This window comes from Nyctereutes procyonoides, unplaced genomic scaffold (assembly GCF_905146905.1).
Source record: "Nyctereutes procyonoides isolate TBG_1078 unplaced genomic scaffold, NYPRO_anot_genome, whole genome shotgun sequence".
NCBI lineage: Eukaryota > Metazoa > Chordata > Mammalia > Carnivora > Canidae > Nyctereutes > Nyctereutes procyonoides.
In genome coordinates, this window is record NW_026575135.1 from 35,756,654 (window position 1) to 35,783,673 (window position 27,020).

The 27,020-nt window shown below is 36.6% G+C and overlaps 1 protein-coding gene across 1 annotated transcript in view; it reads right to left on the reverse strand.

Annotated features, from left to right (window-relative positions):
• ADAMTSL1 (ADAMTS like 1) overlaps positions 1-27,020 on the reverse strand; it is a 379,096-nt gene that overhangs the window by 205,777 nt on the left and 146,299 nt on the right. Inside the window, 5 exon segments of the mRNA XM_055302598.1 lie at positions 1,110-1,257; positions 2,457-2,661; positions 7,192-7,242; positions 20,391-20,529; positions 24,485-24,596. Coding sequence (XP_055158573.1) covers positions 1,110-1,257; positions 2,457-2,661; positions 7,192-7,242; positions 20,391-20,529; positions 24,485-24,596 — 655 coding nt within the window.

Consider the following 27,020-nt stretch of genomic DNA (forward strand, 5'->3'; position numbering starts at 1 on the left):
ACGAGGATAGTTAGGAGTTGAAGATGACATTTGTGGAGAACTTGCTATATTCCAGGCAGTGAGCTAAGCACCCTGGCTGCACTATATCTCATTTAATACTCACATGATCTCTAAAGTAATTACTACTATTAGCCCCATTCTACAGATGAGGTAAGTTAGTCTCAGAAAGAGAAAGAGAAATAGAGATGTATTTATTACAATTAATCAGGATTTCGGGTATTTTGGGTTTATTTCCATTAAATCATTTAGATTTCATGATGCCATTCACTTCCACCAAGGGCAACCTATAGTATAATAAAGAGCTACACTGTGGCTGATTTTCCAAGAAATGTAATGGTTAAAGAAATAAATTAAGAAGCAAAAGAGAATCATATTTAATATTAATAAATAGGAGGTAGCTTATAATAAGGAGTTCTCTACTTCTGAATGGTTTGCACTTTGGCAGTTTCTATTTTCTTGACACAGATGATAGAAATATTAGCAAAGAAGTCCAATTAGTCATGCATGCCAATCCGAGAAATTATAATAGGTAATAAATAATAAATCTTGCTCACTAAGTAGAATTTTTCTAAAATTTGCTTTTTATAAATTATTTATAGTATCTGTTAAATCCTGATTCATTCCAGACTTTCATTTCAAATTATGATTCCAGAATCTAGTCTCATATTCATATTTTAATTTTCAGTATAAGCAGCAACACCTTTCTGTTTCAACAATTTGAAGTATGAAGCCTCATAATATATTTGATGCTTCACAAAGTAGACATTAAATTCACCACCTTATTTTTAACAGCAAGAAATGTGGCTAGTATATCACACATGTATTTCTCTGATATCTGTATGATAACTCCTTTTAAACAGATGTAGCTGATACTTTTCAGCAACAGTCTTCAAACAGCTTTATGATATATGTAGTACTTAATAACAATTTGCAAGCAAAATGATTTGAAAGATTTTTTGAAAGAGTTAAGCCCATTTCGTAGAGTCTAAGCTACACAAAATAGATACTAGGAACACTCGGGATACTTAAAAATATTCCAAGGAGTTTCAAATGGTTTTCAAAGACACAGAACAATGAAAAGACTGGTGACAGAGCACCTGTTGAGTTACCTTTGGGTTTATAGCAGGGAGTGGGTATGACGCATTCCTCTTTAATGTGGGGCTTGGTTTTGGGGCTACAACCTCCTGTGTGCATTCCGCGATGGTCGATGCAGAGGACCACCCGATACCTGAGGCCCTGGCCACATGTCACCGTGCACTGGAAGGAGAATGCAAGAAAGAAGAGACTCATAGCAAAGCCTTGTTTACTTTGCCTTGTTTCTCACCTGAGACTCTTTAAAGGGCTGTTTCTATATAAGGACTCCCAGTAGATTTGTACCATTTCTTACCATTCATAGAGTCTTTGTTCTATTTGGCTATTTAGGGTGAAGCTGGCTGAAAATTAAATCGCTTTCAATTTCTTAGATTTAGATTAGTTAGGCAGCATCCCTTAAGCACCCACTGTGTGCCAAGTCCCAAACCAAGCAGTGAAAAGAAGGAGAAAAGAAACTGTAGAATGTGCTCAATTTTGATTACTAACATTGGATTTTAATTTTATTTAGTCACCTTGCTAGCTCCCACATTGGACATTAACATTTTGCAAATTGCTATTTTGAATTTATATTGCAGCATGGCTGATCCAATTGATTATACTGACATGGTCAAAAATGTTTCATGGAGTTAGTTGATCCAAAGGCCAGATGCAGATGGCACCTCCAGTGCTTCTAGACACGCCAGGGAGCATAAGTCTAGTCAGAAACATCACAGCTCTGATCCTGCTACCTCAAAGCCTTATAGTGAAGGGAGAAGTCTTGCCATCTCTTGCTCAGAGCACAGTGGTTTGCCTCCTCAACTTTCTATCTCTTGCCATTTCAAACCTTTTGCATTAGCAGTCGGAAACCCCAAATATCATCTTATTTAAGCTGCTGCAAGTTTCCCTATCATTCTGGAATGTTCTGGGTTTTAATTATCCTGCTTTATCCCATTCTAATTATTTAGTCATTTCCATTTCATCTTTTTTTTTTCAATAAATAGTACATACAGTTCTAATTTAAATATGCTCAGACCCTTTTTGGATATAGACAAAGTATAAGAAATAAAAAATAAAACCAAACTGTGGTCTATCATCAGAGCATCTTCTAGAGATTCAGGATCAGTCATTTGCCTCTCTCTGCCACTTGAAGGAATGTCATAAGTGATAGAGGCTTCTTGAAGTAACTTGAATAAGTTATATATATTTACTCATTTACTTTTGGCTATGCTGTTTTTGGGGCAAGCCTACGTCAGAAGCTAAACTGGTAGGCTTCTAGACACCTCAAGATAAGTGGGGAGCTGCACAGAGTAGCTGGTGGGGTCATGATGATGAGAGGGAAGAGTGGACTTACTCTCCTAACGAACAAAGAAAGAGGGCACAGTTACCGGAGACCACTCCTGTGCCAGCCATTTAGGACAGTCAAAAATGTTGCAGGGCTGCACGATGGGCATCTTAGGGGTGTACATGCATTTCCACTCTTCCACTGAGGTGACATGCCCCTGGATGTCCTCCTCCACACAGGAAACTGCCCGGCTCTGGATGCCCCCCCCACACGAGGAGGAGCACGCGGTCCACGGGGTGGCCTCCCACCTACAGAAGCAAGGGGAGTCATCAGGGCGGACATGCACATTGCCAAACCTCCTCAGTGACCTTTCCGACCAACCCCATTCCCAGTGCCTATTGGGGTAATCAGGTTCTGAGAGGTTCTGGCCAAGAGATCCGAAAGCCACCTAATGCCTAAAATCTGATGAGCAACAGTAAAGTGTTCAGTGTTGGCAAAAGTTCTCTGTAAACCCTGAAGCTCTACACAAATGTAAGAAATTACTGTTTTGAGACCTGTCCACAGGGCTATCCATGCTGTCTGTAACCTACTCAGAAGAGGGACTGTTCAGTCCTTCTCCCTATAGTTTGAATATGTATTCTCTGTATAATATTTGTTACTTTATATTTCATAAATATATATTCTGCATATATATGTCATATATACTTACTAAATCCCATTAAATATCTTTGTCAAGACTAAAACTGGTTACTCAGTTAACACTAATAGTTTGCACCTAGGCTGGTATTTCCTATTTTCAATTCAATACTTTATTACTTAGCTTCTAGATACTTTAATATGAGAAGCTCAAGATAGATCAAAGTAAGTCAAATACTCCCTCTTCCTTGCTTCTATAGTGGATTCAGCACAATTTGGGACTATACAGATTTAGCATAACTCTGATGTTCAAACTATGCCATCATTACACTAAGCAGCAGAAGTAAAAATGTGAGGCATTATCTTCTTTTTCCCTATCGGATGAGGGTTACTGGCAGTTAGCATTCTCCAAATAAAGCACTGTTGGAATTGGGAAGAAAGTTTGGTTCAGGTTGGAAGGCTGATGGCATTGGAATCTAAAGACAGGATTAAGTAAGGGAAAAAATTACAATATTATCAATAACATTTAAGAGAATTCCATTGATTTTTTAGATCCCTACACAGCTCTGAAGCATTGGGAACCGGATGTAGAGAAAGATCTTTGCCTGATTCTCTTTTCTCCTTCTGCTGATTTAGAGAATGCAGAATTTTTAAAAACTGAAACATTCAGACCAAGCTTGTCTTTCTTGCATATATTCTGCTTGTTGATGAGAATTGCTAAGAAACTTTAAGATTTCTCTTAGAATTAGGAGAGATATAATTTTAATGAGAGATAAACAAAATGTCACCAAGTCGATCTACTTGAAAGTTAAATGTAAAAATATTGCATAGGCATACTGTGGAGACATCAATTATTCTATAAGTAGGATTTTATGTACATTGGGAACCTGACTTCTCTTCTGCATGAGGCTGGATAATGTGTATTTCCCAGTTAACAGAGGATTTCCCTCCACATTTTCTCTGCACTGTTTGAGTCTAGGCAACAATTGTTATCTCTACTGCCAACAGCCTAAACATGCTGCCAAGTACAATATTTTCCTATGCATGTTTCCCCAGGAGATGCAAAAGAAAATGGTATTATGGGGAAACTGAGGTTTTTCTGTTTAGCCCGTAGGAGACTTTATGATCCCTTTCAAGAGAACGAAGTAGCTCTGTTGAGGGTCTCTCTTCCAAAAGGGTAAGACCAATTCTCATTTATCTCCATGTAAATCTCTGGAGAGCTTCCCTCTGGATATGGATAAGGGGTCTGATTCAGAATTGAAATTGGGCTGAATATGTTAAGTACATATTCACATTAGATTTGATCTGACAGTGAAGTGGGAATATGTTTCTGAATGTATATTTAATCTCTTAGAACGTTAAGATGCTATAAAAAGAGCACACTTTCTAATTGGTACTCTAATGTCCCTAAACTTGACCCTTCTAAAGAAAGAATGATTAATTTCTGTCTCAACACTTGGTCATGACCCGTGGTATAATTTGACAAACAGTAATAAGTATCCTTTTCAATGTCAGTGATCACAGAAAGACAAATGATGCTAATATTATTCTAAGAATTTATAGTATGGGCCCATCATACCACTATAGTTCTATATGTGAAAAATTATTGTGTGAATCTTGACATAATAATAGGGTTATGTGGAATTTCAAGGCAAAATATGTCTGAATGCTTTAAAGAAAGTATAATAAAAGCTGAGAAAAAAGCATCAGTTAGAATATCTTAAAACAGGGACCAGGTAAGTGCTTAGGGGGAAAAAAAAACATATCCAAGAATCCTTTCCTTGGAAGAATAAAAAATGAGTTCATATAGCATATATTTTAACTCTGATGGCTTTTCATTTTTTAAATTTAAATTTTTAAATTAAAAAATTTTAAACACGCAGTATTTAAGAGATTGTCAAAATTAAGAGTGATGTGGAAAATTTGTATAAATTAATTATGAATTAAAGATAATTCATCAGATGACATTCTTATATTAGGTTCAGGTATGTGTTCCAGTCTGAGACTGAAAGCAAGAAAAATAATCTAAAAATTCATTAACTGTGCTTTGTATCTACACTTATGGTCTAAAGCCTATTGAAATAATTTCAATATGTAAAGCCTTCTTCCTTGATCAGAATGTAGCTGCCATCTGAGAATCATTTTGAGCCTCAGTTCTTAACTATGGGTCATTTTTGAGATTCAATTCTTGTAAAAACATATTTGTAGAAATCGCTTTCATACTAAGACTTTATCAAGTAAGCAGAATCTTTAACTTTAGAATTAGCTCAGTAACAGAAGTGTAAGGAGGATGAAATGTAGTCTATTTATTTGTGATTGTCCTTTTCCATCGTCATGCATGGACAGGCCAACGCCAATGTGTATATGGGATAACATTAAGGAGGCTTATTTCAATCTGCCTTTGAGAAAACGGGGCTTCTGGCATTTGAGGGAAATTAGAATATATAATAAATGAAGTTTATCCTAAGACAGGCATTAGTCATACCAGAGAAATATAAACAAGAGAGATCATAGATATGAAAGAAACTTAGGAGTACTATTACAAGAAAAACATAAACTTGAGTTGCTCAGCCCTGACACCCAACTTTGCTTTTATTGTAAAATATATGGCCTTCACACAAACAGATGTGTGTGTCCTATGGATACTTATTTTACAGATACAGAAACTGAAATTGAATGAAATCTTGGTTCAGTTAATTTAATCTTTTTATATTTTCATTCCATTTTTAAGAAGAATTTATTATATAAGTTTGGTTCTGGATCAAATGATATATCAGTAGCATTCTAAAGTCATTTATCATCTTTATCAATATAGTCATAGAAAAGTGGGAGGGAGCTGACTAATGAGGTAATCCCATAGTGGAAGAACTTAAAAAAAAAACCCTTAAACAGCTATATGGAATATAAATCCAATGCCCCTCTCTACATGCTACCATTGGCATGGTGAAAAGCAAATTCTCTACCAGTCAATGGAATTATTTACGTAGAGGCTGGGTGACAGCTTGCACTGGTGTACATGTATTGTCTAAATATCTGTCTATGTGTACACCCATGTGGGAAGACATATGCACTAAATACACATATATGCATGTTTGTGTAAATACATATGTGTATAATTGTAGGGCGTATGGGTGTGATGGCTGGGAAGGAATAGGACAGGGAAGCATCTCTGGGAACTGAACTCAGTGACCTCAAGGGCTTCTATTTGGATTCCATTTCATGAAGTATTTGGAGATTTTTCCATCAAACTTTGTTTTATTTTGCAGTTCAGAATAAAATTATTTTCTGGGATTTTTTTTGGTTTGAGATTCAGAAAACTACCATGGATTATTCACACCATTTGTGATCTGATTGAAACTCTAGGTTCTAAATAGCAGCTGATGCCCTAGAGTCCAAGTGAGCAAAGAGGACAGAGCAGAGTCCTCTCCTAGTCAAGCCCGATTCTACTTTCTGCTGTCTGAGGAGCTGTTTTCAATGTGGCAGACCATACACTTAGTAGCTAGAGTATTTTTCAGCCTCTCCAGTTTTCTTATGAATATATTAATAAAGGGAACAAGTTTTTTTAAAAGTTCATCTGTCACTTTCATTTTTTTTTCTAGTTAAAAAAAAAGACTGTACTTTACAAAAGCAACACAGTATATGGAATTTGATGTTTTGGGGAAAAAAAAGTCCCTGAACAATTATAGGGACAATAAGGATAGGAAAGCATTGCCTTTTTGTACATTTGTACAAATTATAATTTCTTTGGAACACAAAGAAGATATCTGAAGCCCCTATGCCGAGTAATACCACATCTGGAATCCCACATTTGCAGTACTGCGATAGTACTTCAGGCAGCGTTTGCTTAACAGTTAGCAACAGGGCTTTAATGATTAGAGTCCAATTGCAGAGAAACAAAAGGACAAAGGGAGTGAAAGAAAGACACAACATAACCCATACACTGTATCTAATCAGAGTGAATTACTGCATCCTCTTCTTCAGTGTAATAGGATCCTATCTTAAAGTGGTTTTTGAATGACAAACTTACAGTCTGAGCAGTCCAGTATTATTCAAAAGCAGAGCTCAGGATGGGTTGCAAAATATACTGTCTACCATCTTACTGTTACAGAAAAATACACAATCTATATCTACATATATATATATATATAAGAAGCAGAAGGCTGATTTACTAATTCTAGCATCAGGATGGTTGATTTACGTACCGAGGAAGGGGATGGTAGAGGTCATAAGGCATGATCTGCTTGTATCCGTCACTGTTAGGAACAATAATGCCAACCCTCTGAGTAGAAGGTACACACAATAAAATAAACACTAAATGATTACATTATACAAATTTTGTTAGACAAATGCAAAACAACATTAATAAATTGTCTCTGAAAACAACACTAAAACAGTTCAGTATCTTTATACTAGGGTAAACTTGAGGATGGGGCAAGTTCTTCGCAAGGGCACCGTTTACTATAATTAGTTCTCTGATCCAAGCAGGAAATACCACTGGAAAGGGTGGTGGCAAGAAAACTTGGCACTTCATCATTAACTATGACACAATAAGCTTGTAAATGTTCTTTAATCCACCAAATTATACATCCTATGAGGTCATTATTATCATCATTATTAATGTTCCTTCCAGATGCTTAGCAAGCAATTACAGTTACTGTCTCACTCCTGATGAAAGAGAGAGCTATGTATTAAGAGTATGTACCTGGGAATTGACACAACTCTGTAACGTGCCTTAGCAAATAGGTTTCTTCTCTTGGCATCTTTAAAGATTTTAGTTTGTATCTGGAAAGCAGTCACTGAACTATTGTTTTAAAGGGAGGGAGAACTAGCAGATATAGTAGGCAACTAGCAACAAAAGCAAGTTTCCTACCAAAATAAAGGTAGAGCAGTTAAAATAGATTAAAAAATACAAAAAATTGTTTTTGTGGTCATAAAAATGTAATATTGTGTTAACTGCTATTACAGTGGTGGTTGTGATGGCCATGACTGTTGTTGGTGTACTAGTGCCCTGTTGTTGGTGTTCCTAGTGCCCTGGGAAACATGTGAGACTCAGAGATAGAGCCTAGAGGAGCCATAAGAAATGACATTATAGGCCATATGGCTAAAGGATACATAAGAAATGATATTATAGGCTATTTGAAAGTCCCCAGAGGCCTTACAGACTCTAACAAACTACACTAAATCTACCCCACTGATTTCAACTAAAGCTTCCAATTGGCAAGATTTTCTTGCACAGTCCCCTGGCTTGTGGAAGATTTATGAATAATTGGTCTCAGATAAAAGGGCTAGTGTAATAGACTCTCCATCAAGAGTGGGAGACAGAGAAAGCTTGATACACAGCTGTCGCCCCAGGACAGAATATGGGAGGGCCTGAGCAGAAGATACTTATTCTGCAACTGACAAATGATAGCAAGTCTCTCTTTTGAATACTGAAGGAACTCATTTATTCTCTATGTATCCCTGGGATAGATAGATGAGTGTATATTTATATATCCACATTCAATATAAATGCTGATATTTATATTTAAATAAATACATTAAGGCTTCAGTTTTAATCTCATTCTCTGATACAGGAGGACATAATGCATTCCGTTTAGATGGCTAGCAAATCAAAACTTTCAGGTAAAATGGGTGAGCTTGGTATACTATGGATCAGATAAAAAGCAGCACTGATTATAGATCATCATTAATAAGGAGGAAAGAGGGAGTGATAAAGAAGGTAGTTTCTGAAGAAATTATTGAAAGGTAAGAGGATACACGAGAGAAGTTAACTTTAAAAGAAAATGGGAAACAAAGCTCTGAAAGATTTGTTCCCAGGAGAGACAATCATTGGCGTACTAATTTACTTGTTTATCTTACATGACTAAATGCTCTATATTTATCTATATGATTAAAGTTTTCATACTCATTTGCATGGCTAAGTTTTCACTGAATATGGATGTGTATTATCCTAAAATAACAATATTCGTGAAACTGGATGCTGCCTTTTGGGGAGGGTCAGAACTCCACAGCTCTAACAGAAAAATGGAGTGAATCCTAACATTAAATTTTTCTCCCTGTTTTTTCAAGTTGGAAAAGAAACTTCCTCTTCTTTCTTGCCTTCTTCTGACAGAAAAACTGAATGTGAAAGACTGATCCTGTCTTTTATTATAATCATATGATCTCTTTCCAATAATTCTTATGTCTAGTAATTAAGAGAATTTTTAAATTTTATTTTTTAATGATTTATTTATTCATGAGAGACAGAGGAAGAGGCAGAGACATAAGCAGAGGGAGAAGCAGGCTACCTGTGGGGAGCCTGATGTGGGACTCAATCTCAGGACCCTGGGATCACACCCTGAGCTGAAGGGAGACGCTCAACCACTGAGCCACCTAGGTGTTCCACGGGAATCTTCTTTTTAAAAAGAGCTATATTTTTAAAGAATTCAAACTTCCAAAGTTCTTCTAGTAACTTTGGATATACATCGAATCATTGAAATTGACTTTGCAGTTATATCTGAGCTAACCCTAGTATTTTTACTCATGCCTACACCACCTTTTTTTTTTTAACACCACCTTCTAAATAAAAAATAGTTTATCTTCTCTTCTGAAAAATGTTATACTATGATTTGTTATCCTCCATCTTAGAATGAATTGTTGTGGATATCTGCCAATTGATTTATCAGCTGATGATATTTAAAATGGAGGTACTGATATTGAAGAAAACAGGCTAGAAGAGAAGAAGGAGAATAACAGGGGGTGTATACAGTTCAAGATGTTGGGCTTTGCTTTGGACTGATTTTGAAATTGTGTTTTTGTTTGCACAAGGATCTCTAAACCTGGATTCAGCAAAACTATAGCTATATTTGTCTTTCTATGGCATGGGTCATGGTGAAGACTCATAAAATCATTTATGGCACCTGTGAAAACAGAGATATCAAAACAATGGTGCTCTGTCCAGTCTTATTAATGCATGCTCATGTACATGAGCTCTGCTCTCTCTAGGGGTTCATGCCATGGCCCTGGTCTTTCACCACACTGTCACAGGAGGGTAGGCACTCTGGCCTAAGTGTAACTTCCAATTGCTTACACCTTTAAGACACTTGGTCTTTTTCTTAGGGAAAATGTACATATTGAAGAATGATGAAAAGGATGCCATTTAGGCACTTTAAGAAGCTCTTCCCATGGTTAGGCCCTGGTTTGTGTGTGTCTCTGTGTATGTGTGTATGTGCCTATGCATGCATTCAGACATGACGTGGGGAGTGGTGAAGGAGGCAAAAATAATTTAAAAAAATGATCACAAGGGAAGATGTAAAAAAAAAAGTTGGTTTGGGGTAAAACCACCCATTCTCCATTGCCTTAACTATTCTGATCACTTAATGTACTTCTTATACTGGGCAGTGACCAGACTCCATTGGACTCCCCAACATCAGAGATTGTGGGGAGAAAATGAGAGATGAGGATGAGGTCATTCTGGACTCAAGTGCTGTAAGGAGAAAAAAGACAGTACCTCATTCTCTCACAGTACACACCTGTAGGAGAATGCCTCAATGTTAAGATAGGCTCATGTAATGAAATATTATGTGGTCATAAACATGAAGCCTTTTGAACCATTTTTAATGACATAAAAATTTTCAAATGTAATGTCAAGTGAAAAAAACTCAATGCAAAGTATTTCACATGCTATGTGAGCCACAATACTAAGAAACTTCATGTATTCATTAATCTACATAATCATTTTCATTGTTCATATACATGTGTCTGTGTCAATACATATATATTTATATATTTATTTATATGTACATTTATTTGCATATTTTATGCTTATAAATACATATATTTATTTATATATATTTACACATACATATGTACACAGAAATATGTTAGGAAAAGACCAAAGACAGTTGTTAGTTCCTGGTGTTTGCCTTTGTATTTTTACATTTTTCTGTTTTCTGAGTTTTGCACAATGTATAATCACAGGAATTAGAATAGTCATGCAAGACAAAATACGAACCTGGGAAAGTATAAGACAGGAACATTTAAAAATATGATATAAATGGATGAAATGAGGCCATCACCTCAAATCCCAGGTGTCACTTAAAGATTATGGAATCTGTTCTGAAATAACCTCAGAAGCTACTTTAGAACAATATCCTTGACTTTAAATGGCTTTAAGATCAATCCCTATTCAGACTCATACTGTTTAGTAAATCTCTCTCTCCAAGAAAATTCCTAATAGACTCCTAACTCTGGGAAACAAACAAGGGATAGTGGAAGGGGAGGTGGGTGGGGGAATGGGGTGACTGGGTGATGGGCACTGAGGGGGGCACTTGATGGGATGAGCACTGGGTATTATGCTATATGTTGGCAAATCGAACTCCAATAAAAAAAATATACGAAAAAAAGAACTAACTCTATAAGAGCCTAATTTGTGGAGTTCTGGGTTCCTTTTATAATGGAAATGAACCACAACAAGTCCTTCTCATAGTGTTAAGGATCCCTTTCTGTGAGTCTCTAATAACATCTTGCCTCTTCTCCTGAGCTGCAGAGCCTCATTGCTGACTTCCTGACAGCTGGACATGTTCTAGCTTTGTCAAGCTCAATGTGTCCAGATAGTTCATTATCTTCCCCTGAAAACGGTGATCACTGTTAGTGTTCAGAACACGACATTCCTCCCAGCCACCCAGGCTAGACACTCTGGGACATCTATGTTGCTTCTCGATCCCATGCTTCCTACTTGCACATAGCTCTGTCAGTTATGAGGTCTGCCAAGCACATTTCCTTGTGATACAAGTTTTGTTCCTTTTGCAGTGGTCAGCCTACAGATCTCTCTCTGCCTGCAGGCATGGCCTCCTCCAACCCAGCTTGCTCCTTGCCATCACAGTAACCAATATTTTACTTCCCAGCTCAAAAGTCTTAAGTGGTTCCATGATGCCCAGTGGGATTTCTTAGTCAAGTGCTATCTCTTCTAAAGCCTGTCTTTTAATTTCCCTCAGGCCAGAAATTCTCTCTTCTTCTTCCAAACATCCATTGCACTAACTCTGCTCATCACTTTTAACTATCTACTAAATTCTAATTATGTATAAGTTTTCTTTAGTTTAATACCATGGGACAGGATCCATATCAGTTCTCTACTGGATCTCTTAACACCATGCTCTAGGCAGAGGCATTTCATGTATATTCACTCAATGAAGTTATGCTATTGGTATGTAGACACACAGACAAGCAGTACCATCCAGAATCAAAGCAAATAAACCAAACAAGGTCAAAGAAACTCCCGAGCAGACTGTCACTCACTGCACATTTTTAGTCCCACTCCTTGCCCTCTTCTAGCTCTGCCATCTGTGTGAAGGGGCAGATAAATTTGGGGGGGGGAGTGGAGTTGGCAGTTAAGGAAGGCTACTCTGGTAACAGAGGTGATTGAGCCAACTGAGACCGAGAGATGACAGCTTAATGACACTTGTGCTTCTAGCCTCCTTGGCTTACCTCTGCATCTCTTCCACTGGTTATCTCCCAGAAATAGCCATGACAGCTTGAAAAGATCTTCTCTTTCCTGACTTGTGTGTCTTTCAGATATCATGATGCTCTGTAACTCTGCAAGTCTCTCTGGGCAGTGTTGGGGCCAGATGCTAGTTGATTTTTCTTTGCCTTTGCCATGGTACCAAGCATTGGACCTGGTACAAGTTGGTCAATCAATTAAGAAAAATGAATGAAATTGTGGGTGGTGGAGGGAGCTCTGGCACAGAAAAGAGTATTTCATCTCCTCTTGACAGCTCTGGGGCAACAGAAGCCAATCTTTTCCTAAGTTTTGGATGGGGCAGGAGAAATGTAACTAAAGTTGGAAAAGGCTCAAGCTTTCACTTTTTCTTGAATGGTAGAGCACAAAAGGTCATGGTATAATAAGGAAACAGACCCCCTGGGGAGCTAGGAGCTGGCTAGACAGTTCTCCCTGTCACTCTCTTTCTATGCGATCTTGAGTGCTTCACATTTGAACTTCAACCACATCTAAGTATCAGCTGAAATCAGGAATTTTAAGATGAAGTTACAGTGGGGGCCTGGAAACTCATCTCATGGAGCTCTATCTCACTTGTCTTCTTTCTAGTTACTGCTGAAGGCAGAACTTGCAGCTCTATGGACCACAGATTGAAAACTACTGAACTAGGTGATCATCTCAAAATCTTTCCTACTCTGATAATTTGGTGACTTCTTAAAGGACCGTAGGTTCCCCTAAGCAAGATGGGATCCAGCAAATGAGAAACTATTCTGTAAATAGGTCACAATTATTTTGTAAACCACAGCACCTACTAGGCAACATTCATTGACTTTTTGGAACCAGACCAAAAGAATCCTGTTTCATCATCCAGGACTTGAAAACATTTTTAAGGCACAGATTCACTTTTTTTGCTATAAAACCACTGGAGAGTAGTTGATTATTTGACCCCATATATTAATATTTCCTCACATTGATATTTCTGTGGTTAATATTCTTGATATAATTGATACTAATGAATGCAACTTCTGAACTGCTTTTAAGTAAGTGGAACTAATATTTCCTTGGGCTTTGTTTACTCTTCCTCTACTTTCCCGAAGTGATGGGTCACTGTTTGGATTGAGTAAACATCCGTATTTATGCTTATATAAAAGGGGCTTTCTTAACTTGAGTGTGTAGTCATTTTAAAGATGCAGAGGACCAAACATTGCATTAATATGGTTGTCAGTTCTGTACTGGTTGTGGGGGTCTATGTTGGACTTAAATAAAATATTATGGGGTGCTAAAGGCATCATGAAGAACAAGGTATCCGTGACATGAATTGGGTCACTGAGTTTACATAGAAATGGAGGTAACTCTGGAACTAAAAGCACTTAGATTTACAACCCAGCTTTCTTTTGCACAGTTTAATCTGGAGCAGATCCTTCAACCTCTTTAGGCCTCAGTTTATTTATCTGGAAATATAGATAGTAATCTCTGTCCTGCTAACCTCCCAGGGATTATAAAACTGAATTGAGATAATGGATGTAAAAGCACTTTATAACTTCATAAAGAAGTAAGGTTGGGCAAGTCATTTTATAGGGTTGGCTCTCAGTTTGATAATGATAGCTGACTTTTGTTGAGTGCTTGGCACTTTGCTGAGAGCTTTATGTGTATTATCTCATTTAATCCTTGCAGCTACTCTCTTACAGGAATATTATACTCATTTTACAAATGGCAAAACTTGAGTCTAGAGAAGCTAAGTAAAGCAGTTACTAGCTAGTAAATCCTAAATGATAGATTGAGGTTAAAATGGAAGAGATGATAATACCTGTTCCATTAACTCACAAGCTAATTAAGAGAATTGCATAAATAATTACACTTTTAAAATGTGTGAGATGTAATATAAAAAGTGATTATCGTTATTAGTAGTAATGAGCTGGTTTGGTAGAAGGATTGAATTGCCCCAATAACAGAGTGACAGCTGATTATCTCATGATGATGATGATGTGTGTGTGTGTGTGTGTGTGTGTGTGGCATGACGGTAAACTTGGGAAGGGTATGATCATACATCCTAAGAAGAATCAGAACTCTGCTTTTTTTTCCTTCTTATAGATATTAAATGAAAATGGACATGGGGTTTTATAGTAATCTTACTTATTGCTTACTCATTAGCTTCTCAGAGCAATGTATTCAAATGAGGTTGATTAAGAGGAAGTTGTTGCTTTTCTAAATCACTTACCTCTTATACCAAAATAAAAAGACTTCCAAGATTAGGAAAACATTTCATTATACTTTAATTGCTAACGAAGCAAGCATTTTCTAGTCCTTACTTTGAGTTCTCCTTTTTTGGAGACATGGCATTAATCCCATCTAAATTAAATGGCAATATCTCACAGTTGGTTATGTGGGGATTATTAGGCAATTGCACACTGCGATTTATGGAGATGCTAATTACCTTAATTTCTCATGGTTGTTGTATTTTAAAAATCTGATACATGTGATTTACTTTGATGAAGATATTTTTTAGGAATTTGTGTCTCTTCCTGTTAACAGCAAACTCCACTTCTAGGCCCATACAGAATTCTGTGGTCCCATCTTTTTCTTTCATGAAGGAGAAAGCTGGTTTCTGGAAAGTTTAGCAGTTTATCTCTGAGGTAACATCAATATTATCATAGTCATGATCTTAGTCATAATAGCTGTAGCAACTAACATTCTTGAGTGCTTATCATGTGTCCGACATTCTGCTAAGCTCTTTAAACGTATCAGGGCATTTACTCCTCATGATTACTTCTCATGATGACTCTGTGAGGCAAGTACTGTTATTTTCCTCACTTCACAGGATAAAAAACCGAGACTCATTGAGAACAAGGAACTGGCCAAAGGCTACTCAACTAGAACACAGCTGTAGGACTAGTACAACTAGATTCCCAAGCTGGCCTCTTTGCTCCAAAGCTCCCCTCCTAACCACCAGGCTGTACTGCCATTGAACTAGTTAGTCACTAAGTTAGTGTGACCAGGTTTTTACATGCCTACTACACATAATGGCTCTCACGATGCAGGTTATTTGTTTCAAGTTGCATTAAGATTCAATCTGAGATTTTGTTCACAATTTGGATCACAGCCAGGGATGACTTAGGCAATTTGCTGTCAAATTAAATGGAGCTGGACAAAATCATCCACTGGAACTCACCAAGTCCTGCCGCTCCGGGCATACAAGTTTGGGCATTTGCTCAGGACTGTTGCTCTGAATTCCTTGAGGGAAGGGGGAATCTGGATGCAGTTTCGGCTAGAAGAGGATTTGTTTGCTAATGATTGTGACCATGATAGTGTGATGAGTGAGAGCTTTTTTCACTTTTCCAACCCTTGCCAATTTAAGCCCCCTTCATTACTGCCTTGGAGGGAAAACTAGAGATTCATGCCAGAAAAAATCTGCAAAGGTGGTTCTCTGATCTTCTCACAAACAATGTCTTGCACAATTTCCCCCAGACAGCATTAACCGTCATTCCAGTCTCAGAGACTGAGATATATAAGGCCAAATGTAGCATAGTTTACATTTAAAGCTACTCTGGAAATATTAGGTGCTTATTAGCTGAACTAAAACTATGCCTTTTTAGTTGTTGCTGAACCATAGGCATACATTTGGAGGCTTTCTTGCCACATGATGGATTTTACCCTTCACCTGAGAGGCAAAGATCATACAAAGCATTGCACAAACAACAGCGAAAAAGGGATCAAAAAAATTTCTCCGTGGTGTGAGACGGAAGTCATGATTATGGCATGGCAGGCATGAGAGAAGGTTTTACATTTTATTTTATTCTAAATGTTTTAGCTACATGGGATGATAGGGTTAAATGAACACAGTGGAAAACCAATTAATCATGCAGTAGATCCCTGACTTATAGGAGGGGTATGCCTCTAAACTTCTGGGATTGCCCAAGTGGGGACTGCCATCAGAACACTGGAGAGAGCATATGATGGGATTAGTGATGTCATAGCTCTGGGTCACCAATGAGAAACATTCTCAATTTTAGCTAAAAGCCATTAAATTTTTAACTTCACTTTCTCTTTCCTTCCATTATAAGTGTTAAGTTTTGGCTTCCTTTTCAAGCCCACTTTTGGCTAGGAAACAAAGTATTTTACCACTTCATAAAAATGACTGCATAAAAGACACCAGCAGAGAGCAACAGAAACTCTCTTGGGATGGAACTTCTGGCAGCCAGGTAGGCTGAAATGTTGGTCTACTAGTACAAGGGACTCATATTCTTGCCTCAGCAAAATGTCAAATTACTACATGTCATGGATATTCAGGCTTGGTTTAGAATAGTGGAAACCAAGAACGCTAAATCACTGAATTACAAGTGTCCATTGCTCACAGTATGATCTCATCTATGTAGACTATAGACAAGACTATAGACAAGACTAGAAAGAAATATAGCAAAAGCATTAAACTGGTTACCTGTGGGCACTGGAGATTATTAGTGAGGTTTATTGTCTTCATTATAGGCTTTTAACTCATTGACATTTCTTAGTTAGCATTTAAGCATCAGAAAAAAGGCCGTGAAAACATAAAAATTACTTTGAAAACATGAGCTAGATGCCAACAATCTCTCTAGCTTCAAAAACCATTCAATGAACCAAATCACAACCATGTGAACCAGTGGGTCTTGTCAGTGAGTGAAATGACTAAATAATGTCATTTATTCACTAGTCCAACTGTAAACATTTAGCTATTATAAAGTAAATTAGTGCACACAATGAGGCTATTTTGGTAGGCAGAAAAAAATTGGATATCAAGGATTATGGAGAATGGTCACCACAGCCAGGTTATTCTATTTGTTTTGGTTTTAGATGTGTAGCAATGAGAGAATTCCTATTATCACAGAGAAACAGTTGGTAATGGTGGCAGTTTCTATAGCTCACCCTGCAATTTTAGGATGCTTATTTTTCAGTTACGTTGACATGCTGAAGAATTCAAGGATGAGGGCAAAGAGTAGTTACTTTGGTGATACAACATTTTTACAACTGTTACAACAATTCTTCCAATTTAAGTTAAAATTAGTTAAATTATAAGCCTGAATAAGTTAAAATTAGTTTAATGTGTTTCAGTATATAAACTTCTAGTGAGTTATTGTTTAAAAACACTTCAAAATATATCAAATGAAATTCAGTGAAGCAACTCTGTGGAATAACAGGTTCTGTAGGCAAAGTCTGAAAACCACTAACTTAATGCAACAAACAACCCTCTCATCCCCATTTTGTGGGTGAGAAAACTGAGGTCCAGAAAGGTAAGATAATAAATCTAAGGCTACAAACTAATTATTTAGTGCACTTTTTGCTGTCCATGGTACTTCCCAGCCTTGACAGGCAATAAACTTAGCCATGTGAAAGGGAGTTTGCTTTCAAATAACATATAATAGGCCCCAAATCCTAGTCTCATACAGGTAAAGTAAACCAGTGTCTCAAGGGCTAGATGAAATAAGTTTCTTTTGGAATTCAAAAATATCTGACCCTTGGTACTAAGAACATCTACATTTCTCCCTTTAGGCGGTTTCTAATTTGGGATACAAAGGTGACAGTTTAATGTCATTGTGTCACTCCTGATTTTACAGGCAGTTAAATCTGTAGTCAGAAAGCCATTTCTTAAGGGTTTGCCTCTGCTATGTCTAATGGGAGGGCAGACCTTTGTTATATAGTACCTTCTTCTCTCAGACTATCACTTCTATTTTCTTTCTGAATTTAGAAAAGTTGCCTTGATTCCAGATATGCAAATAAGTACAATGAATTTCCCAGTGATCCTGAAGTATCTTAACCTTGGAGCAGCAAATCTACATTTCCTAAAGCAGTTTCCTCTTAAATCTCTCCTACTGCTAAGTCTTAATTTTCCAGCTTTGTTTAATTACCTCTGCAATAAAAAAAAAAAAAACAGCTTCCTGACATTTGCTTCTTACTTTTTCTTTCTCTTTTTTTCCATTTTCTTTTTTTTTTCCTTAATAGCCACCTGTACCAACATTTATACATGTGCTGTATTAGATGTTTTAAAATAACAAGGATGCAGACAAAGCATAAATTTCACAGGTGAACCTCTTTCATTATAACATGGCCTTTTGCTTTTGGATAATAAGAAATAGGCCACAAATATTACTCCAACAGAGAAGATAGATAAAAATCAGAAGCCAGAAAAAAAAAATTGAGTAAATTATCAACATTTTCTTAAAATTGTTAACAAAATGCTTTTGTCTCACAAATGTCTTCCATGGCCATCTCTTTATGGAAGCTTATTCCCCAATTGTGGGAATGAATCCCTCATTTCTCATAGAAATTCACACATAAGTATTCATGAAAGCGTGTAAAGACTTTCAAAGTCTTCCTCCAGTTGAGCGGACCTGTCTGAATTAGGATAACTATGCTTTTCACACACTAGTCTTCTGGTATGGATGTAAAGATATATAATAAGTAATTTAAAAATAGTGTTGAATCACATTAATTATAATTATCTTGGCTAAAAATGCTTCACACTCTTAATATTTTTGAAATTAAAAAAGTCCAAGCAAAATTTTAACACCTTATTCAGTTTTTATTCCATATCCAATTTTAAATACATAATTTTCTGGTGTAATAGGAACCTAAATTAAACTTCACCTAAATTATATAATTATAAAATATTGATTCTTTGTGTCTTTAATGAAAATTTGTTTAAGTTCAGTTTTATGAGCTAAGTATATGAAATAGGCAATATTGCATCACAAGTAGAATTTAGAATTCATGAATGTGAGACAGAGTACAAGAAAATACATTTTAGAAAGTTAACAGCAGAAAACAAAAACTTCAAAAAGAGCAATTTTCATGCACATTGCTCATGTACTATTTCAACTATTTAAATTTGGATTTTATGTTTATATAATTACTAAACTATGATTTAAAAATAATATTGAGGGGCTTCTCAGAAATCCAAGGAGATTGGGAAAAGATTTTTTTTAATCTTTTGCTGTTCATGATTAGTTTATAGAAGAAGAATTTTTTGTATCTTCTCTCATATGTTGAGGATAAGGAAGCTAGTAAAGAGATTTACCAGGAAGTGTTGCAACTACAAAGGCAAATGTCCTACCATGAACAGAGACGGCTGACCTGTACTTTTATGACTACTCATCATCTGAGATATTTGTCAGTCTAATTCTCTTCTTTAAAAGATTTTATTTATTCATTCCTAAGAGACACACAGAGAGAGGCAGAGACACAGGCAGAGGGAGAAGCAGGCTCCCTATGAGGAGTCCAATGTGGGACTTGATCCCAGGACTCTGGGACCATGACCTGAGCCAAAGGCAGATGCTCAATCACTGAGCCATGCAGGTGCCCCTGTCAGTATGATTCTTAAATCTAACTGAGGGTCAATCATGGTTTCCAAAAAGCAACGATAATGAAAGTGTCAAGTGTGTCTTTAAAGTTCCAAATTAAAAAAGATCTTTTAGAAAAATTTGACCATTGACAATAAGTTCTGCTTTCTCTTTAACAAAGGCTATGTGTGTTAAAAAATTAGAACTGTTCTAAGTTTCAATTGTAGTTGTTGACCACTCCTGGCTAAAAATGGGTCAGTTGTGATCCTTAAATATGGTCTACTCTGATCATGTCACTGATCAAGGACAGAGTCAAATGGAAAGGATCCTGAGAACACTGTGCCATTGCATGGCCCAGACCTTGTTAAGGAGAGTTAGAAGTACCAGAAGAAAAAGAAATCAGAAGAGAAAATAACTCTGAAGGGTGCTCCACAAGGGGAAAATCTGTAGACCTTGAGAGGGCATCATATAGCTTCAAGAGCGAGGAGCATGGGTACCAATAATGGATGATTAGGAATGGACACTGGACAACAATACTTATTTTTAATTGAAAAATTTAAGAAGCTTGGTTGGAACTCAATTTATGTTTATGATAAATAAACTGGTAAATCTGACTGACCTGGCTGGACAAGGATCCAAGTTGCACTCTTGAAGTTTGGGTTTGGGTTTGATGTTCTCTGGGTAATAGTGACAGTATTGATCAGCAACCACACGGTTGCTCCGAAGATCGTAACACTCAGCCGATGTCAGTTGGTAACCTGCAGTGGCAAACCATCCAGGCAAGTTTAAAATGCACATACCACCGTCAAATATAATGCAATATATTTCATTATGCTTTTTGGCCATCCCACATTAATGGAAATTCTTCCCCAACACCTCAGTAATTTCTAGGACAAAAGACAGATAAATGGAAGGCCCATTAAGTTTTACAGACCTCAAATATTATTTTTCCACTCATATTTTATTTTATTTTTCATAGTTTTTTTTTAATACTTTATTTATTCATAAGAGACACACACACACACAGAGAGAGAGAGAGAGAGAGAGAGAGAGGCAGAGACACAGGCAGAGGGAGAAGCAGGCTCCATGCAGGGAGACCGACATGGGACTCGATCCCGGGACTCCAGGATCACGCCCTGGGCCGAAGGCAGGCTCTTAACTGCTGAGCCACCCAAGGATCCCCTCCACTCATATTTTAATAATTAAATTATACTATAAGGTTTGAACCACAGAATGGCAGAGCTGGGTGACTAAGACTGTGCTGTAAGTACTATTCTTATTAATTTGCTTTGTATAACCTAAAAGTATAACTCCGATTTCTGTATCCAAAAAAGATGATCAGTATTTATTTGCTAACCATCTCATGCAAGGATATAAAATTGCGTCCTTGTATCTAGGGCAAATAAACTCCCAAATCAATCAATAAAATGAACTAAACCCTAATACTGCTCCCCTGGATGAATGGGGGACAATGGAATGCAGCATAAGATCAGGTCCTGCCAGCTGCCTGGGAACATTATTTTTGTCTAAATTCAACCTGAGTAAATGGAGAATGAAGATCCTTAACAGTAGCCACTAGGGATCCCTCCAGAACAACAACAACAACAACACTCCTTTAATGTTCAATTTCACCTAACATCCTTTGTCATTGCTCCTTAAGTCTCTAGCTGATATTTTTTAGTTTCTGTGCACACATTTCCACTGTTGAGAGAGTTCTTTTAAAAAATAGCATCGCTGAGTACCAAGTCCCACTCATAATGTGTTGTATCTTTCCCATCTGCCTTTCCTGTCCTGTGCATTTTTGGTGAGGTGGTGATGAAGACAGAGATTCTTAGTGTGAAAAATAAATGCACATTGAGAATTTTTAAATTTTAACTTTGGCTTTTATATCATTCTAACCCTAACCAACTTCCAAAATACATTCTCCCTGGCAGGTGGTTGAATATTGCTATTGCTAGATATGGTTAGAAAGTTAGAGTTAGAGTAATTAAAAGACTTGCAAAAGGTTTTAGGAAATCAGAAGGAGGCTTATAAACCAGATTTCCTGGCTTGAGGCTGTGTTCTCAGACCACCCGCAAAAGTTAATTGTTCATTAAAGACCTAAAAAAAGACCTTTTAACAATTTTACTGTAAAGATGAAAAGCATGGAAACTAAGAGGTAAGAACACATGTTCCATTAAGTTTTTTATTTTATAAGAAAATCAAAGAGAAAAATGACATTTTAAATAAGTAAATATACTTTTATTTTTTGATTATACTATACTCTAAAGCAGATAATGTTGTGATAAACTAATCATTTTATAATTCAAAATTGTAATTTATAATTTCCATAAAATAATTTCTTTTTTTTTTTTAGATTTTATTTATTTATTCATGAGAGACACACACAGAGAGAGAGAGAGGCAGAGACACAGGCAGAGGGAGAAGCAGGCTCCATGAAGGGGGCCTGACGTGGGACTCGACCCCAGGTCTCCAAGATCACGCCCTGGGTTGAAGGCGGTGCTAAACTACTGGGCGCTAAACGGTTGGGCCACCAGGGCTGCCCTCCATACAATAATTTCTACTCAAGGACAGAATTCTATAGTAGTAGTATTTACTACTAAATACTAAATATTTATTAATGTGGGCATAGGTGATAAGTAAATTATATAACAGATTATGTTTTTTAAAAATCATAATTTGTCAGCTTACAAAGGCTGTTGTCAAGCTATCCAAGAGTGTGTGAAATGAAGGTTTAGAACAAAAATGATATAAATGACCAAAATGGTCAGATAATTGTGTTTTCAAACATTTCACAAAGTAATTGGAGTAGCAATTGTTTGTTCACACTTAGCAAAATGGCCAAGCCATTGAATGTGGAACTAGAAACATAAGGAGGAACTTAGAGATCATTTTTTCATTAATATTTTCAAACTGTGGTCCACAAAGTGGGAGGAAGGCTGGTTTCCACATTGCTCATATCTCTATTCTGAGCAATACTCCTTTTATCTGGACTTCCTAGTAAGCTTTCCTTTAAAGAAAGGGTTTGATTGCTCAAAACATTTGAAGACCACTAATGCTTCCACTTCACTCAGATGTGAGGAAAATAAGGCTGAGAAGGTTTGGATATACATGAATCTAACATTAGTTGCCTAACTATATAGCAAAGCATCATCGATATTACTGAAATTATACTCCAAAAGCAGCTCTATGTAAAACTAGCATACAGGGCATATTATTGAATTGTTACTTCTCACAAAATACAGTTTTCATTTAAAAGAAAAGAAGAAAAGTAATTATTTGCTTGGATTTCTTTCTTTGAAACTATTTCTTATGCTAGTCATTAATAGCTGTATCAAAGCAACATATTCTCATGAAACATCAAAGTAATTGGCATTTTATCTTTAAACAAAGTAATTTTCTCTTCAGGACAGATACAGCAAATGGAAACAATATTTTGTTGAAATGCTGAGAATGTTGAATTAATAGTTATTTAACAACCAAGTAAAAGCACTTGAAGGTATTTTTGACTAACTGCTTTTTTTTTTATGACTAACTGCTTTTAAGCTAAAATCTAACACTACTCTATAGAATCTCATTTTCAGTGGTTCACGTTATGCAGATGAAGATGAATTATTTCATATGTTCTTATGGTTTAAAAAATTAATAGATGATAATTTGTCTCATTTTGAGGTGCCATCTTCCTTTTCTCTTGTCAAAATAATCTAGTGATAACCATGTGGATTAGTTATTTAACATCATCCAATTAACAGGCTTCTATGCAGGTGAAGCCAGCATTTATTTAATGTGCTAGTTTTTAAAGGAACATACATACAATTTTATGCTCATTAAATCAGCAAAATTAAACAATTCTTATAATCCTCAAATACTGGTTCAGTTGGCAATGAACTATTCATACACTGCCTATTACATTCTGGAAAGAATTTTGGTAATATATGCCAATAGCCACAAAAATTCTGAAACTCACTCTTGAGAATTTATTCCAAGGAAATAATTTGAAAGGAGAAAAATACTTAGGTATTAAGTTATTCATTACATTATAATAGAAAAGTTTAAATGAACTAAATCTTCTATAGGGATATGGCTAAATAAATTAAGCAATTATTATGTAACCATTGTAATTATTAAAGAAAATGGGGGAAAATATCTTTCCCATGTTCTGCTGTCCATGTTGCAGATGTAATGGAGCAGAGATAGGAATTTGTTTGGTGACTTTTCAGGAAAGATGTGTTTTAATGAATAAAGAAGTCACGTGGCCTTCCATTTACTGCTCAGATGATGGGATAGAACTTCACAATAACTGAGTCTAAGTTTACAGTGGAGGGGCTTTTTTTTTTGTAATAAAGTATTTCCCTTAATTAAATTATTTTCTGATTCTTTTTGGACACATCATGCTAGGTAGTATGCCTGACAAACACTCTCCACTTGACTTCTGAATAGGTAAGTTCTCTTCAACCAGGTGGGAGTAGTTTATTCTCAAAGGAACAGAATAGAGTCAAGACGGTTTCCATTAATGAGACTGGACAGACAGAAAACATTCATGGGGCTTCTAGACTGAGGTATAGGAAGGCTTCAAGATTTGGCCCCTTTGAAAATCAAGAACCTGACCCATCACAGCACTAAATTTCTTCCATGCTGAAGGTACGACTTTCATAAAAGCTAAGTCTTCCTTCACAGAAGCCAACAGTCCATAGGGTAAGTGAACATCATTACCTCCTCCACAGGTTGCTGAGCAAGGAAAGAAATCTGTCTCCCTCCATCGGTGGATGATTGGCTGATAGAAGATGAACTGGACTGTGCTGTCAGCAGGCCCTGAGTTGTGGATCTGCAGGAGATAAAAGAGAGAAACTCAAAAACAACAACAACAACAACAAAAAACAACCAAAAAAACAAAGAGAGAAACTGGTATGACAGGGAGGTGCTTTCTTGGTCTGCAACTTTGGAAAGAATGCACAGTGGTATACATGGTTTTAGAAGATGCATGAAGAACTGTCCTGGGAGAAAAATGGCATAGCAAATATCATTGATCTTCCCCATCAACCATACACCATCATGACCATCACTTTTCAGTTCTGTTCTCACAGAAGAAGGGATCTCAGTGTCTTTACTTAGGAGTCTAAGTAGGATCATTTTCCAGGCCACTTACTCCTTTTCCCTCTTTTATTTCCAACTTCTCTGGTATATAATAGGAAAAATTATGTGAATTTTTATATATATGTATATGGATTTTTTCTTATTTATTTATTTATTTATTTATTTATTTATTTATTTATTTATTTATTATATTTTAGTTATTTATTGAGAGAGAGAGAGAGCACAAGCAGGGGGAGGGACAGGGAGAAGGAGAGGAAGAAGCATGCTTCTTGCTCAGCAGGGAGCTGGATCTCAGGATCCTGGGATCATGACCTGAGCTGAAGGTAGATGCTTCACCAACTGAGTCACCGAGGAGCCCCTGTATGTGGATTTTTAAATGTAGGTTCAGAAATAGACAATTGGTTCTAAGAAAATTATAAATGGCATACGCTGCAAAAAAGGAAAGATCCTGTCTTCAATTAAGAAAAAAAGAATTAAAGAATTAAATGGCTCTGCCCACTCAGACATGGTGTTTCCTGGCAGTTTAGTGATTCATACATTTTAATGTGCAGAATTACCAATTGGAAGCTTGCTAAAATGCAAATTCCTGGGCTCCTGCAATGCAAGAGTAATGCAAACATTGATAGTCCAAGTACCAAACTTTGAAAAATACCAACTTACTCTATAAAAGCAAGTACTTGGAATACAACAAGTCCTTATGGAAATTACAACTCCTTTGTGTTTTAAGAGAGGGGAAGTGAGGCAATAATCCTTTAATAGTTCTTAAAAGTACAAGGTTGTGAAAACATACTCAATCTAAAAGAGAAGATGAAAGTACCCAACAGGAGCAATGCCTTGATTTCACAAAGACAGAATGACATGTCATATGGTACTGAGACAACTGGACAAGGCTTGGACTATTTATTATACTAACAGAAGTTCCATGAACAACTACCTCTTACTCCAAGAGGGCTACCTCTTACTCCAAGACAGTAGGGGAGTATCAGCGCATCATGCGGTCCAAGTTTTTGTTAACATTTTCAAGCCTAACTGTGGTCCCAACTGCCCTCTACCTAGGATATACCGATGGATTTGGCCTTCAGATTTTTTTTTTTTAAAGACAGCCTATTTTTTCTGCTACTGAGTGTAACAACTGGATTAAACATCTAGGAGCACTGGAACACAGGGAGTACGTGTTAAACCCCAGGCCAGTTTTGGACTTTGGATGAAAACACTGGAAATGTGCCTCAGATAATCTGCAAGAGCTGGAAAAGGAGAAAGAAGAAGGAGAGAGAACTATAGAATATCTTGTATTATGCTGGGATTCTGATCCATGGAACATCAAGATCTTTCCTAATTAGAATAAACGGTGATACAATCCCCTACTTTAAAGCAAAAACAGCTGAAGCAATACAGTGTCTTTCACAAAAGGGGAGCATAGCCTACAGATTAATATTTTTCAATCCTATGTGTCAGATACAGGATACCTAATTGCTTGCTCAGGGATGTAGTATTAATCACATTCTTTGTAAAGGTTTTTTTTTTTTTTTTTTTTTTAGCTCACAAAAGCCTATAGCTCTCTTGGGATGTGTGGTTTCCATGCTGGAAAGGTATTAGAAGAAGACTTTCATTTGAACACTAGCTCCATGAAAAAATAAAAAGACCAGAAGATTTATTTAGGCTTAGAGAGATAGATTCCTTTGCACAGGTCCCTTTTGGGGACCTTGAAATCAGACTAAGTCCTAGGAAAGTGGAGGAAAAAACAAAAAATGAGGAGGATATAACATCAAAATCCTTGGAGAAACTTTGTTCTAGAATATCTGTACAGTGTCTGGGCTTAGTTTTTGATCTGTTAAAGAAGGAAAAAGATGGAACAGTTCAAATTTTCAGCTTGCTAGAAGTTAATGGTAAAAGTACCTTATGCTCTGAGAGTAAGGAATGCATGTCAAGAAGTTTTGGTGTTAAGAGGAAGTGTTCGTAAATACTATGTTGAAGAGAAAAAAAAAACAAGGAGCTTAGAAAGAATAATGCTCCTAAAGAGTCCAATGAAATTGATGTACAATGACCATGAATGCTGAGATTGTATGCCTAAATTTGAAAAGAGATTAGAAATGAACAGTGATATTGTTATTTCAAATAGATAAAAACAGTCATGATGTATCCAAACTTCTGACCA